This window comes from Pyrus communis, chromosome 5, assembly GCF_041283825.1.
Source record: "Pyrus communis isolate YQ-2024b chromosome 5, ASM4128382v1, whole genome shotgun sequence".
NCBI lineage: Eukaryota > Viridiplantae > Streptophyta > Magnoliopsida > Rosales > Rosaceae > Pyrus > Pyrus communis.
Window position 1 is genome coordinate 28743382 of NC_142569.1, and position 13524 is coordinate 28756905.

Genomic DNA, 13524 nt, shown 5'->3' on the forward strand with positions numbered 1-13524 from the left:
AAGACACTTAGAATCTGATTCAATCTGAACCACATTAAATTCCATATCAACACAAGCCAACAACGCCGCCCGCATCACTTCTGCCTCCGCCATTAAACGAGACTCAAATGAAAAATTCCCCACCACACCAACCACCCCCCCCCCCCCCCCCGCGGCCGCGCTCCTTTAAAAATCCCTGCGAAAATCCCATGCCACCTAATACCCTCCTCATCCAAACTCCTTTACCCACGCACCATTAATTAATTCAATATAACAAAATATGTGGGACAACTTGTTTCTTATTTAGATAGTATATAATGCAATATTAAACTTATAAAGTCCGTTGGAAAACAAGATTGTGAAGTAACAAATTTTACTCTTCAAATTGTCGCATAAGTTACAAACTTATATTTGAAAAGTTATATTTGTGAAGGCTGTGTTTGAGTTGCCCTAAAAAGACCATAAAACAACATTTGCAAACTATTTTAGCAAAATGCCAACAAATCTTTGCTCCAAGAGACATTTTAAATGAATCTTCAAACTAACAAAGTGAGTAATCACTCTATAAATTTATAAAGGAGGAGGGAGAATTTAACATTGAACAATTAGAAATAATTAAAACTCTCCAACTATTCAATTCTTTCTTTCCTCTTATAGCTCTCTTGAAAAAATAATAAAATATTAATGTTATCTTAAAATAGAATGTTATTGGAGTTGAGTTAATTTTTCTGGCTATTGACACTATTTATTAGCTAATTTAGCAAAAATTTAGAAAAAATCTTGAAGATGCGTGGGCAGAATTGTGCATTATTGATAAAAAAAAATAAAAAAAAGCTTGCATGTATAATTGCTTCAAGACATTATAAAAATGTTTGAAATTCACAAGTCAGTATTTAATCTCTCTAACCACTTCTTTTTCTTCTTAAAATGATAATATATACACCATATGAGAACTGTTATTAGCACTCTAAAAATCTCAATCTACACTCCTCACAAGTGTATTCTCTTTCTAATTATAGAAAGTTTAGAAAGTAACATGAAATTTTTAAAATGCTAATAAAAATTTCCTATATGAAATTTATCTAAATTATATAAAACAATTTAAACTTAAATGCGGACTACCAACGAGATACGTTACTCTTCTCAATTTAACTCAAACTCGTACTTAATTTGACTAAACCCTTAGTACGAGTTTGTGTCAAACATAAAGAGGTGATGTCATTGGGCTGCACAAATTTCCTACACATAGATTCTAGAGAAAGACAAATTGAAGAGAACTTCGTCAATATTATAATAAAAAGAAATAGGAAAACAACTACATTAATAGCTAATAAGAAAATTCCATAGCCCTCATTTACAGACCAACGCCAACATGATAGCTCTTTTGTTTTACATTTAACACATAAAATTATTCCTTAGTAAAATAAAACTACACACCTCTCTCTCTAGTTTTTATTAATCGATCCAAATTCCAAAGAAGCTCATATGCATCGTATCAGTAAGTCCGCACGAACACGACACAGATATAAATGAATAAACCTGAACACGAACAAGACCACGATCACGATCAGTAGTGAAACATATCTGCAGAGGCCATAATAGGCTGATTAAGATTTGACAGATTCAAGGGGTCGAAGAAACTGTTATTAGGCTCATTGAAGCAGCTTGAATCTGCAGCAGCTGCATGGAGCCCACCATTGTTTGCATTCAAGAAACTGGCAATCTCATCGAGGGACTGCAATCTGCCGCTGAGCTCGTCAGCTTGGGCTCTGAGAACGGAGTTCTCTGCCTCAATGTTCATGTAATGCTGGCTTGTGATGTTGAGGCTGGAGATGATCTGATGGTTCTCCTTCTTCAGCTGGTTGATCTGGCCCGTCAGATCATCCAAGTGCTTCTGCTTCCTCATCCTAGACCGCCTCGCCGATTCGCGGTTCGAAATCATTCTCTTCCTCTTCCTCTGGTGCATCAGAGCCATCAAGTCTTCCTCAGAGCCTGAGTTTCGATGAATCACGGGGGAGGAGCCTGAAGATGTCCCACTGGACGAAGCCATTGATAAAAACCACAGAAAAACTTTGCAGATTTTCACAGAAATTAACTGAGGGAGAGATTATTGCAGGACCCAAAAACAAAAACTCAAAAACTGCAGAAACTAGTAGAAATATTAGTTATAATTACTATTACTATTGTAGGGTTTGATGGGAGGTGAAGTCATGAAACGTAATAAAGCCAGTAAAGGAAGACGACAGAGAAGGATTGAACTAAATGGGCCCTGCGCCTGTAAGTGGAATTTATCATGCACTCGGAGAGAAGGGTTTCACTCAGAATGGAATCATCAATCTCAAACATCAAGACCTAAATGTTCAGAATTTAAGATACAAGCTTCTAAAAAGAACAACGATTTGGGTATTTCTGAAACAATCTCAGAAGCTCCCGGGAAGCATAAAGTTTGAGACTTTCAGAGAATTTGGGTTTTTTTGGAGAAGGGTTTGTGGATTTTGAACCAAAAATCCCAAATTTAATAGCAAATGGGAGAAAAACTAAGAGAGATGAAAACCCAGATGGATGAAATGGGTTGCAGGATCAAGAAAATCAGAAGGAAAGAGGAATATCAAGGCAAAGGGGGGAAGAGAGGAGGACTATGAGGGGTTTAGGGATGGAATTTATAGGAAAAAAGGAACCAAATGGTTGATGATAAAAGGTGAATAAAAAAAGAAAAATTGGAAAAAGAAAATATTAAAAGGAGGGTAATTATAGGAAACTAAATTTATAAATTAAATGATATGATACTAATAATATTCTAATCATCAACTTTCATGTCATTTAATTTACAAAGTTTTGTTATCCTAAACGAAGTTTGGAATGTAATATTAATATTAAGGATTTTGATAAGAAGACTAAATTTATAAACTAAATTATATGTCACTAATAAGAAATAAACATGTTAACTAACACTTAAGTAATAATTTAATGATCAACTCTCATGTCATTTAGTTTACAAAATTTAACATACGCATTTAGTTTCTCTAGCATTAGCTAATATTGAATACAATATAATGTTAGATAGACTAAATTTATAAATTTAATTTACAAACTAAATAATGTGTTATCAATAAAAAATAAGCACGTTAATCGATTTTGAAGTAATAATTAAATTATCAGCTTTCTATGTTATTTAATTCATAATACTAGACATAAATATAAAAGAGACGGGACGTGTAAGGTGGTGAGGAAAGAAAGGACTTCACCCCATATCCACAGCCGTCCAGAATCTCCAGATCTAGCTGGGAACGAACAATCTCGTGTTGTTTGTTTTTGTTATGGTGAAGTCTTTCTTTCTTTTTTTATTTATTTAATTTTTGCGTAAACGAAGTCTTTGTTTTATACTTGTGTCCTATTTAGTTTGGAGATTCTTTTCTTTTTTAAGCGAATATAACGTGATGGTGTGTTATAATATGAATTAATTATAAACTGGTTACAAATAAATTTCAAATTACGTTCCATACAAACTGGGAAGAATGATAGCTATTTTCTCTTTGAACCTTTTTAATGTTTCTAAGAGCTTATAATGTTATTTGATGGTCGAAATCGTTTATTTTGTAGACTACTCTATAAATATGAACTTTGCAAAAAATATACAAAGAGTAAATTATAGTAATGATTCTTTAATTTTAACTCAATTAGAGCAATGATCCCTCAACTAAAAATCCATTACCATTGGTCCCTCAACTCATTAAAATGTGCAGCCATAGTCCCTTAACTAAAAATCATTTACCATTGGTCCCTCAACCTTAATTCAACTGGAGAAATGGTCCTCAACTTTAAACCAATTCGCTCAATAGTCCCTCAACTTTAACCCAATTGTAGCAATGGTCCTTCCAATATAACTCGTTTTGACAAAATTCTAATGAAGTTGACGAAAAGGACCATAGCTACACGTTTTGATGAATTAAGGGATCCTAATTGTAGCAATGATCATTCCAGCATAACTCAATTTGACAAAATTTTGATGAAGTTGATGAAAATGACCATAGCTACACATTTTGATAAGTTGAGAGACCAATGGTAATGGATTTTTAGTTGAGAGACCATTGCTCCAATTTGATTGAAATTGTGAGGGTGTGGGTTTAAATTTCATCAGTGACTAATCTAATTTATAATCTAACAAAAACTATTGTTTGACAAAAAAAACAAAAATAAAAAGATTAAGTTATGTTTGACTATAAAAATGAAGTAGTTTAGTTGTCTAAAAAGAGCAGACGTGATATATGGACGCGGAACACCATGTCGGTAACAAAGTCGTACAATCGTGGCAAGTACTACTGCATCTCCTCCAATATAATGTGAAAACTGCACTTTTGCTGCTGTTTTCACCGGCTTCCGTGCCATATGCAGTGGAAATTCAACTGCACCGGTTGTGTTTTAAGCTAAAATAAAAAACTACTATTGTTGGGGTACAATATTCCAAGGCCGAATTAAGATAATCACAAAATTGAGAAATGATTTAATTCGACAAACATTTGAGGCTTATATGGGAAAGTATTATGTTGGTCATTCGAATCATGTGCTTATTCATAATTTAACGATTTTGTTGAGCCATTCTTTGAAGTTTAATTTTGTTATTAGGCTTTTCTTATCAAATATTGTAAATTGTACTACACATGCTCTAGTTAGATTTAAGGTTAAATTGCTACTTTTGGAATCATGCTATTGGAAATATCACTTTAAGAGCTTAATTTCTCATCAAATGTTTGTTCATCGAATCCAGATTTGCATCAACTTCATCATAACATTATTCATATAAGTTGATTGGATTTCGGTGCCACGAGTGAAGAGCTCAGGAGGAGCTGCCACTTCGTGAAGATCGAAGGAGTCCACTTCATGAAGTAAGGTTGCATAAAGGTACAAAATGCTCCATAGATTAGGATCTAGGAATTGATTGTGTGGTTACTTTGTAAGAATCTTGATTTCACTAATGGATTGGACTCAGTGGAGAGTCCTCGATTTTTTAACGTAGGGGTGGGTTTTTCACGCCAAAAACATCCCGTGCAATTTATCGCTTTACTAGTTTACTTATCTTCCTTTTGCTTGTGATATATGCTCATCATTATCAACAAATAGCTGTGAGTTCCTCTTTCTTCTTCGGGCTCAAACGTGACCCAATCGAACGTGGTGGTAGGGTGTGAAACCAATCTTACACCTTGCCTTGCAGTGTTGTGGCGAAATTCTTGAACATTAGATCGTCATTATTGCTGTAAAGGATCATATCACTTTAGTAGTGCATCAAATGCTTCTCTAGATTTTCGTCTCCCTTGAAAAGGGTGAAATATGGTAGGCTAAACTTCTGCAGTGGCTTCATTTGCTCAACCTCGTCTGTGAATGGTGACTTGCTCATGTTGGGCCATATATCCCTAAAGGGCATCATCGATGGTTTCAATGCGCTCGCATCCGCGCAACTGCTTTATTATAAGCCTTTGTACTTTCTCCTAGATTTGCCTTTGATGGGGGCAATGAACCTCTGGCTAATCCCGGTGCTGACTATTGGCCTGCACTGCTCTTCTGCTTGTCCTACTTGTATGTGTCACGATTGCGGTGTATGTTGTTCATTTCTGGCTAGTAAGCGGCTTGCTAGCCGTTGCGCTTGGTGTGGGCTACCAGTTGGGTTTACCCGTTCTCTTACTTCCTTTTGTCTATCGTGTTGCTGCCTACTTTGATGCCTCATATGAGGATCTCCTTGTAGGCGACGCTTCACCATGAATGTCGGTAGTGCTCTTCTGAGTGTAAACCCAACCTCGAATGCACCTTGACTCGTGTACCAAGTAGAAAATGAACGCTTCTCTACGCTCTGAGGTAGAATAAGATGTTTTCCTGAGGGCCAAGCTGAAAGTGCATACTGCTTGAAAGCTCTATTCGTGGCGGATTGAGCGGCTGCTTGCCGGGATGCCGCTGGAAAGAGTCACGATCATCTACTATTGTTTTACTTCTGGACACCTCATGTAGGGCACTTTGTGTCTTGATGTGCTCAATGAACTGATTCACCAAGGTTGTTTGTTACGCGAGGGCTAGTTAGGTCGACGACCTATCAGGACAAGTGATATTCGCTAATTGGGTAGAAGAGTATAGATGATGGGTGTCTTAATTTGTGGTGGAAGACTAATGAGCTGTAAGTGTAAAACTTGGGCCCATAATATGCATACTTGCAAAAAAAAAAAAAAAAAAAAGGGTGAAAATATCCCTAGTCCATTGTCGATCTAGCCGTCGAAATTCGAATAGCATGAAGTGGTCTTGGACGAATTTGGGCCATAAGACTGATTGCCAGAACAGATCATGGGGAAGGCCATCCTACTTGACTAGATAGGCAATGCATTGGGTTCATACGTGGGCCACTTACCCTTGGGCTAGCATTGCTCGCGCAGGGCTCGGGCTGTATATGCAGCAAGTTAGGCTTAAGCCACTGCGGCTTCGGCTGTCTGGCTGGCAGCTCCAACTGTTGTAGCTTAAGCCTTCCTAGCTCGCCCTACAACTTAGAGGACCTAGGCCTCCTGCGCATGGGCCATTGCATGGACCTGGGCCTCTTAACCAAGGTTTTGAGGGTTGGTGCATTGCAAGGGCTGCAGCACAACTGCTTGGGTCGTGGCCGGTGGCCCTGCCATGGCTGCTAGGTCGTGGCAGTGGTGGTGGTGTTGCCCCCCGGTGGTGGGGCTTCTCCTGCCATCACTTTGAGCCTTGAGGATTGTCGTTGGGGGCCACGTCCTCGTCTCCACTTTCCGGGGCAAATCCTTGAATGTGTAGGGTTCCGTTCGTTACGATTTTAGAATTTCCTACCATTGTATCCTTTCTCCAGGGTCTGATCAAGAAACTTTTCTAGGAAAAATTAAATGACATGTGTGAGAAATTCAACATAACAGAAAATTCCAAAAACCAATTGCCAGTCTTTTTTGAGTATTTGAATCGAGCTCTCAATGAAAGAACCAATTTGGCCTAAGCCTCACGCGCCCATAAGGTGGGGGAGGGGTTATGCCACTATAACCTTTGATGCCTAAGTTAATTTCTCTTAAAAGAGTATGTGTTTAAAGATTTTAGGGGTAGCAAAAGCTTATCTTAATTTGGTAAAGATGGAGGTATATATAGGGAAGTAGGCCAACCATGGTGTTAGGATTTCACCATTATCTCAAGATATTATTTCCTATTGAATATCTTGGAATATTATTCCACGCACCTTGGCCAATAGTATGCATGTCCCTAATTGATTAAAATATGGATTACTTACTTGATGAAGTCAATCTTCAATTGTTAACGTATTAAAAATGGGATTTGGTATTTAATCCCTATCTTTAATGCCTTTGCCTTGAGTAGTCGTATTCAACTGTTTGAACCTTCAGGGGTTTTGAGTTGCTCGTGAGAGCATTTGAGAAGCCTACCCATTTAATAAAGGCAATCTTGTCTTTCTTGAGCAAAAGTCCACATATCGCCTTTGGGATTTTTGGAATTGTTTTAGGCTCCACACTTTCAGTTTTAAGAAATAAAAATAAAATAAAAAACTAAAAACCAATAACTACTTTCTTAAGTTTTTAAAATTTGGTCAATTTCACTTTTTTTTTTTTTTTTTTTTCAATCTAAAGGTAGTTACTAAATAAGATTTCACAATTTATTTTCATTTGAAGGAAAAAAAAATTGAAATTTGAACATTAAGTGGTCATCAAACTGCACCTGAGGCCATCTCCAACCCAAAGGGCTAAATATAGTCCCATTCAAAATTATAACTTTGTAACATATTATTTTTAAATGAACAGTGTTGGGCTATACTCATGTACTATCTCCAACAGAAAGGGTTAAACATAGTCCCTCAATATTTTATTAGATTTAAGTTTACACTTTAAATTTATTGGTTAGTTTAATTAAACTACCGTTTAATGTCGTTAAATCTAGTTATTGAATTTGAATGAATTATTGCAATTGATGAGTTTGCCCCAAAAAAAAAGGCTAAGTTGATGGTTACATTTGACCAGCTTGATGCCATTTTTGCCAAATAAGAGTTTGGTGGGCTCTATAGAATTATAGTTCAGCTATCAGTTAGAGATGAGTTTTTTGGCAAATCAGGCTTTTTTTTTTCGCTTTTAGACCTTCAGTCCTCTCCATTGGAGATGGCCTTATTTATTAAACTGTTTTATTAAGCTAGTCCTTGAATGCGATGGCAAAGATATGTGAAAATTGTCATCTCTGATGAAGTCCCATTGTGTTGCCTAGTTAAAACTTATTAAATGTTACCTTGGTGATAAGGTTAGGGAAATTATATGAAAGTGAGGAAATGAGCTCATCCTGCAAAGAGAGAATGCAAGTATTATTCTATAAATATTTTGACCTAGCTAGCTAGTCTGGATTTGGTTATTCCAAACTCCCATGCCTCATATTTTGGACCTAACATTGCACAACGTTTTCTTACTTACCAATTTAATGGATATAAAACTGAACTATTGAAGACAAACCCCTTGTTCGCTATTAATGATTGTATGTGAACATATGTGTGAATGCAATTGATGCTAGCAAAATCAATTATGCAATGGTCATCGTTTTCTCAACTGGCAATGCTTAGGGAGACCAAAATTTTAAACTAAATTTTGTAAACCAAATGATGTGGTTGTTGATGATTGGATTATTACTCAAGTATTTATTAACATGCTTTTTTCTTATTGGTAACACATCGTTTAGTTTGTAAATTCAGTTTAAAAGTTCAGTCTCCCTAGCTAGCATTATTACCCTTTTCTCAACACTAGTCTCGCATAGTATGGTAAAACGTCAAACTTTGTTTCCTGGTCGAGTACAATGTATCAATGTGCTTTTGATAGTCTCTCAAAGACTCAGGATTGCACCTTGGCTTTAGTGGTCAGTGCCTTCATTGCAAAGAAAAAGAAGGGGCGAGCTGTGGGCACGAAATTTGAAAGCGATTGAAAGTGCAAGGGTATTTTGCTATCCATAATATGTAGGGCATACCAAAATAACCAATTCAGTCGGCACATGATTGATTCAAGTGCACTGTCTAGACAAATGGGCGGGAGTAGAAATGAAGTGAACTTCCATTTTCTTCCATCTTCTTTGCATCCCAGTTAGTGCAAATAATTTTTTGGTTAGATCTGAACACTGTCTCGTGGTATCATCAATTTACTCAAGTTATAACTTATTTTTTTACATACAAATTTCAATATGAGCAAGGGAAGAATGGAAACAAGATCTCAAATCAAATGTAGACTTGAGCTATAAGCCTCTGGCAATATGTATAAAGTTCTTAATACTAGTTCTTGTAGTATAAGCTAGTTGTCCAAGTATTAGTTCTAATACCACTTAATAATTTCTCAGCTTTTTAGATCCATGAGATTTGCATAACACATCACTTTGGTCCCTGAGATTGAAAATCAATAGAAATGATTCCTGAGATTGTCCATCATCCATTATTTTGGTCCTTCCATTAAAAACTCCATTAAGTGTTCCGGAGCTCTTCGCCGGAAGTTTGGGCAACTTTCAAAACTTTGCAACTCAATCGTTTCTTAACCAAATTCAACCTATAATATATCAAAATGAAGATAGGACAGTGGAGAAAAAGATTATACCTATTTGGAAGCCTAATGGTTGCTGGAGATGGCCGGAAAATAGCCTGAAAGGTGACTGGTCCATGGGAAAACTAAAAAACTCGCCGGAAACTGGGTAAATTTTTAACGTTAATAACTTTTTCAATACTCAACGAAATCAAGTGATTCAAAAACAAAAATCATACTTCTCAATGACATGAAGAGAATGGTACCTTTCTTGACGGCTAATTCACCGTGGTTTACCTAGTTTTCGACGAGTTTTTCAGTTTTCCGGCAGACCAATCACCTTTTGGGCTATTTTCTAGGCATCTCTGGCAATTATTGGGCTTCAAAATAAGTATAATCTTGTTCTACACCTTCCTATCTTCATTTTGATATATTATGGGTCGAATTTGGTTAAGAAACAATTGAGTTACGAAGTTTTGAAAATTGCTCAAACTTTCAACCAAGAGTTCTGGAACACTTAACGGAGTTTTTAACGGAATAACGAAAATAATGGATGGTGAACAATCTCAGGGACTATTTCTATTGATTTTCAATCTCAAGGACCAAAGTGATGTGATATGCAAATCTCAAGGACCATTTTGGCTAAGGCCATCTCTTACTAAAGGGTTCAGAGGGCTGAAAATAGCCTGAAAACCGTCTCCAACCAAGGGCTAAGCCAGATGGCTCATGGGCCCCACAGAATTTGAAAGGGCCAAAGGGCTGGCGAGAAGTTCCAACAATTGAATTTAACGGCTAGCTGACGCCGGTTACCATTGGATTCAAAATTTTGGGGCAATTTTTTTTTTTTGGTTTTTTGAGCCCTTTTTTTTTTTTTTTTTTTTTTAATTCTTAAAAATTCTATTTTTTTTTCCTATAAATACCTAAACCATTCATTCACCGTTCCTCACAAAATTTTCACCATTCCTACACCATTTCAATTCTCATATTTTCTTTCCTCTTTCAAAAATCTGTCCTTCAAGTTGTAGTTTTTAAATTTAATTTGTCGTTTTAAAATTTAAGTTGTAGTTTTTAAATATAAGTTGCTGTTTTTAAATTTAAGTTGTTGTAATTTTTAAATTTAAATAATAAATTATGTTTGGCCCTCGGTTGGAGACTGTTTTTTGTGACATGGCTAAAACGAGCCCTATTGACACACCCCGATCGAGATCAGGGCATGCTGGCCGTCACGTGGAAGTGATGTAACCATGTGCACAGTGCGGAAGCTAATAAAATAATAATAAAAGTACGAATAAATAAAAACCAGCTTTACACAAAGTAAGAACATACATGTGCGAGCGTAAGTGTGAAAAACAAAGTTCAGAGCACGAAGACCTAATGCAATCCGGGAGAAGTAACACTACAAAAACACACCCAAAGGTGGTCCTACACTGGTGATAATCTGTCAGATAAGCCGGGGAAATCCTCTAGGGAGCCACCAAAAGTGCTAGCCAACTAGAACCTGGAGGGGCGCAAAACAAAAGGTGTGAGTGGGTAAAAACAAAGCTTTTCAAAAACCATTTCATAAACAAGATTCTAACCCCTCGCCGTAAAACCTGTATACTTCCCAGAAAAATAGAATATACATATATATAAGTCATGCTCAGAAATATGCCATGCCAAAAGCCTCGAAATAAAATGCAAGTGCTCAGGTAATACCGAAACAATGTCATGTAATCTGTCAGCCGGAGTCACCTAACGTGACCTGTACGGCTGAATATAGAGCTCAAATCTCCATCTCACTAACTCTACCTGCACACGAGTCGGAACCACCTAGAGTGGTCTGTATGACAGGTGTATAATAAGTACGCTCAAGTGCTACGATCACGTGAAGGCTGGGCGAATAATCGCGGGTCACCTACGAGTCGGAACCACCTAAAGTGGTCTGTACGACAGGACTGTGCACCTAACTTGGATCCAAGATGAGCGTGTGGTGCGGGAGGTGAACATCACATGAAGGACTATGCCTAACTCTGGGCGGGAGCACTAACACGGGGGGGTGCAGGTTATGAGCTCTCTATGCATCTCAAATCACTAATGAACATAAACATAAACCATAACTCACCTAACACTTACCTGTGCGTCCGCAGCACCAAACATATATACATATGCGACTAATAATGCGTAAATAAATGGCAAACAATAAGCATGACATATAAACATATAAACGTTTCATTTCACTTTCTGGGAAAAGCATAAGTATATAGGTATATACGTAAAACCAAAAGCCCACTCACTGGTATGTAGAAGGGTCGTAACCCCCTTGCCTCGAGTGACCGCGCTCATCCTCGGGATAGGTCTCACCTATATGCGAAACAACTATAAAAACGTTAATTTTAAAGCACATAACCAACATCACGAAATAACTTCTCATACAATGCTTAAATGGGGTGTATGAATACACCAACGTGATCTACTCAACCTCAGAAACATCCCTATATTTTTAGAAAAATTTTCTGACGCCACACGCACCGGCCAAGGCACGGCCACACGCGCCACCCACGCGCCGGCATGTGCCTAGCACACTGACGGCGTCAGTTAACGCCGTCAGGAATATTCCATTAAATCTGACGGATTCCGTTAACGCCGTTAGGAATATTCCGTCCAAACTGACGGAATATTCCTTCGTCTTCTCCGGCCAAACTCCGACACCGTCGCCGGCACCGGAAAATCGGGAAAACTTTAAAACCTTGTATCTTCTTCGTTTTTCAACCAAATTTCACAAAATTGGTACCAAAATGAAGCTTACAACAAGAGGAACAAATCCATACCACTTTCAAGCACTAAAACCCACAGAATCTTGGCGGGAAAACACCACCAACTCCGCCCAAGCTTGTAACTCACGATCCCGACGTCCAAAACCTTCAAACGAACCACCCCGAGGCCCCTAAGGACCTCACCAAGCTTCCTACAAGCTTGAAATTCCCAAAAACACAAGAATTAACGTGTGCATGAATAGTGACCAAATCTGGGTATCCCGAGTTCGACGTGAAAACGAAGGTATCCTTACCTGAAATGGGTATGGTTGAACTCCCAAGGACCTCAAGAGCAAGAATATGTAATTTGTTTCCTCGATCTGTGAAGGTTTCAATGGTTTTGGTTGTCGTCTGTACAAGAAGAATAGGAATGGGAGAGAGAGAGGGCTTAGGATAGGGCTGGGAGAGAGGGTGAGTAAGTGTGGTCCAAAACCAGCCAAGCAACACCCAAAAACAACCACACAACGAAACAACCATAATAGGGGCAAAATCGTCATTTCACCCCTACGGTTTGAAAATCCGGAACGGGCTGTCACACCTATGGCCCTGTGGCCCTCGGTTGGAGATGAAGGCAAATATGGCCATGTACCGTTCATTAAAATATTAATATCTTGGAGGGCCAGAGGGCTAAAACAAACCTTCTGGCCAACTCTCGGCTGGAGATGGCCTAAAAAGCCTAATTTCTCGTACACAACTGGGGTGAAGGTTGTCAATAGTCAACACCAGCAATGAAGAGAGAGAGAGAGAGATAGGTGGGGATGCTAATGCTAATGTCACCTAAAGTTGTTGAAGTTCAACAGTTCTATGCTATTGCATACAAGTTCTTTGTGCATGCTTATTTCAGAATACACTGGTTGCCCTTCTAAGTTTCTAACAATGAAGGCATTCATGAATATTAATAGATATTTGTGTTCTTCTGGTTTGGTGTTTCAGTGTCTGAAATGTCAAGCTAAGAAATGGGTTCTTTGCCATACCTGCACTGCATAATAATTTCTCAATGTACCACTTTCTTGAAGGTCCAAACGTACATTGCATTGCAGTTGTGTTATGCAGTTATGCAGATACAAACTCTGCATTGCAGTTTTCATTTTATTATAGTCAAATTAGCTAATGTTCTGCAGTTATTACATTCTAGTTAATGTTTGATCTATTAATTTCATAGTGGTTTTGCTTATGGAATTGCATAAGACCAGTGAAACATATTCGTTTCCATTCCGTTAAGTAAA

General features: G+C 37.7%; 1 protein-coding gene across 1 annotated transcript; it reads right to left on the reverse strand.

Moving 5' to 3' along the window:
* Positions 1–1246: 1246 nt before the first annotated feature.
* On the reverse strand, positions 1247–2678 carry LOC137727915 (bZIP transcription factor 44). Its single transcript, XM_068466781.2, has one exon. The coding sequence runs from the start codon at positions 2027–2029 to the stop codon at positions 1547–1549; it is 483 nt and encodes a 160-aa protein (XP_068322882.2). The 5' UTR covers positions 2030–2678; the 3' UTR covers positions 1247–1546.
* Positions 2679–13524: the final 10846 nt, after the last annotated feature.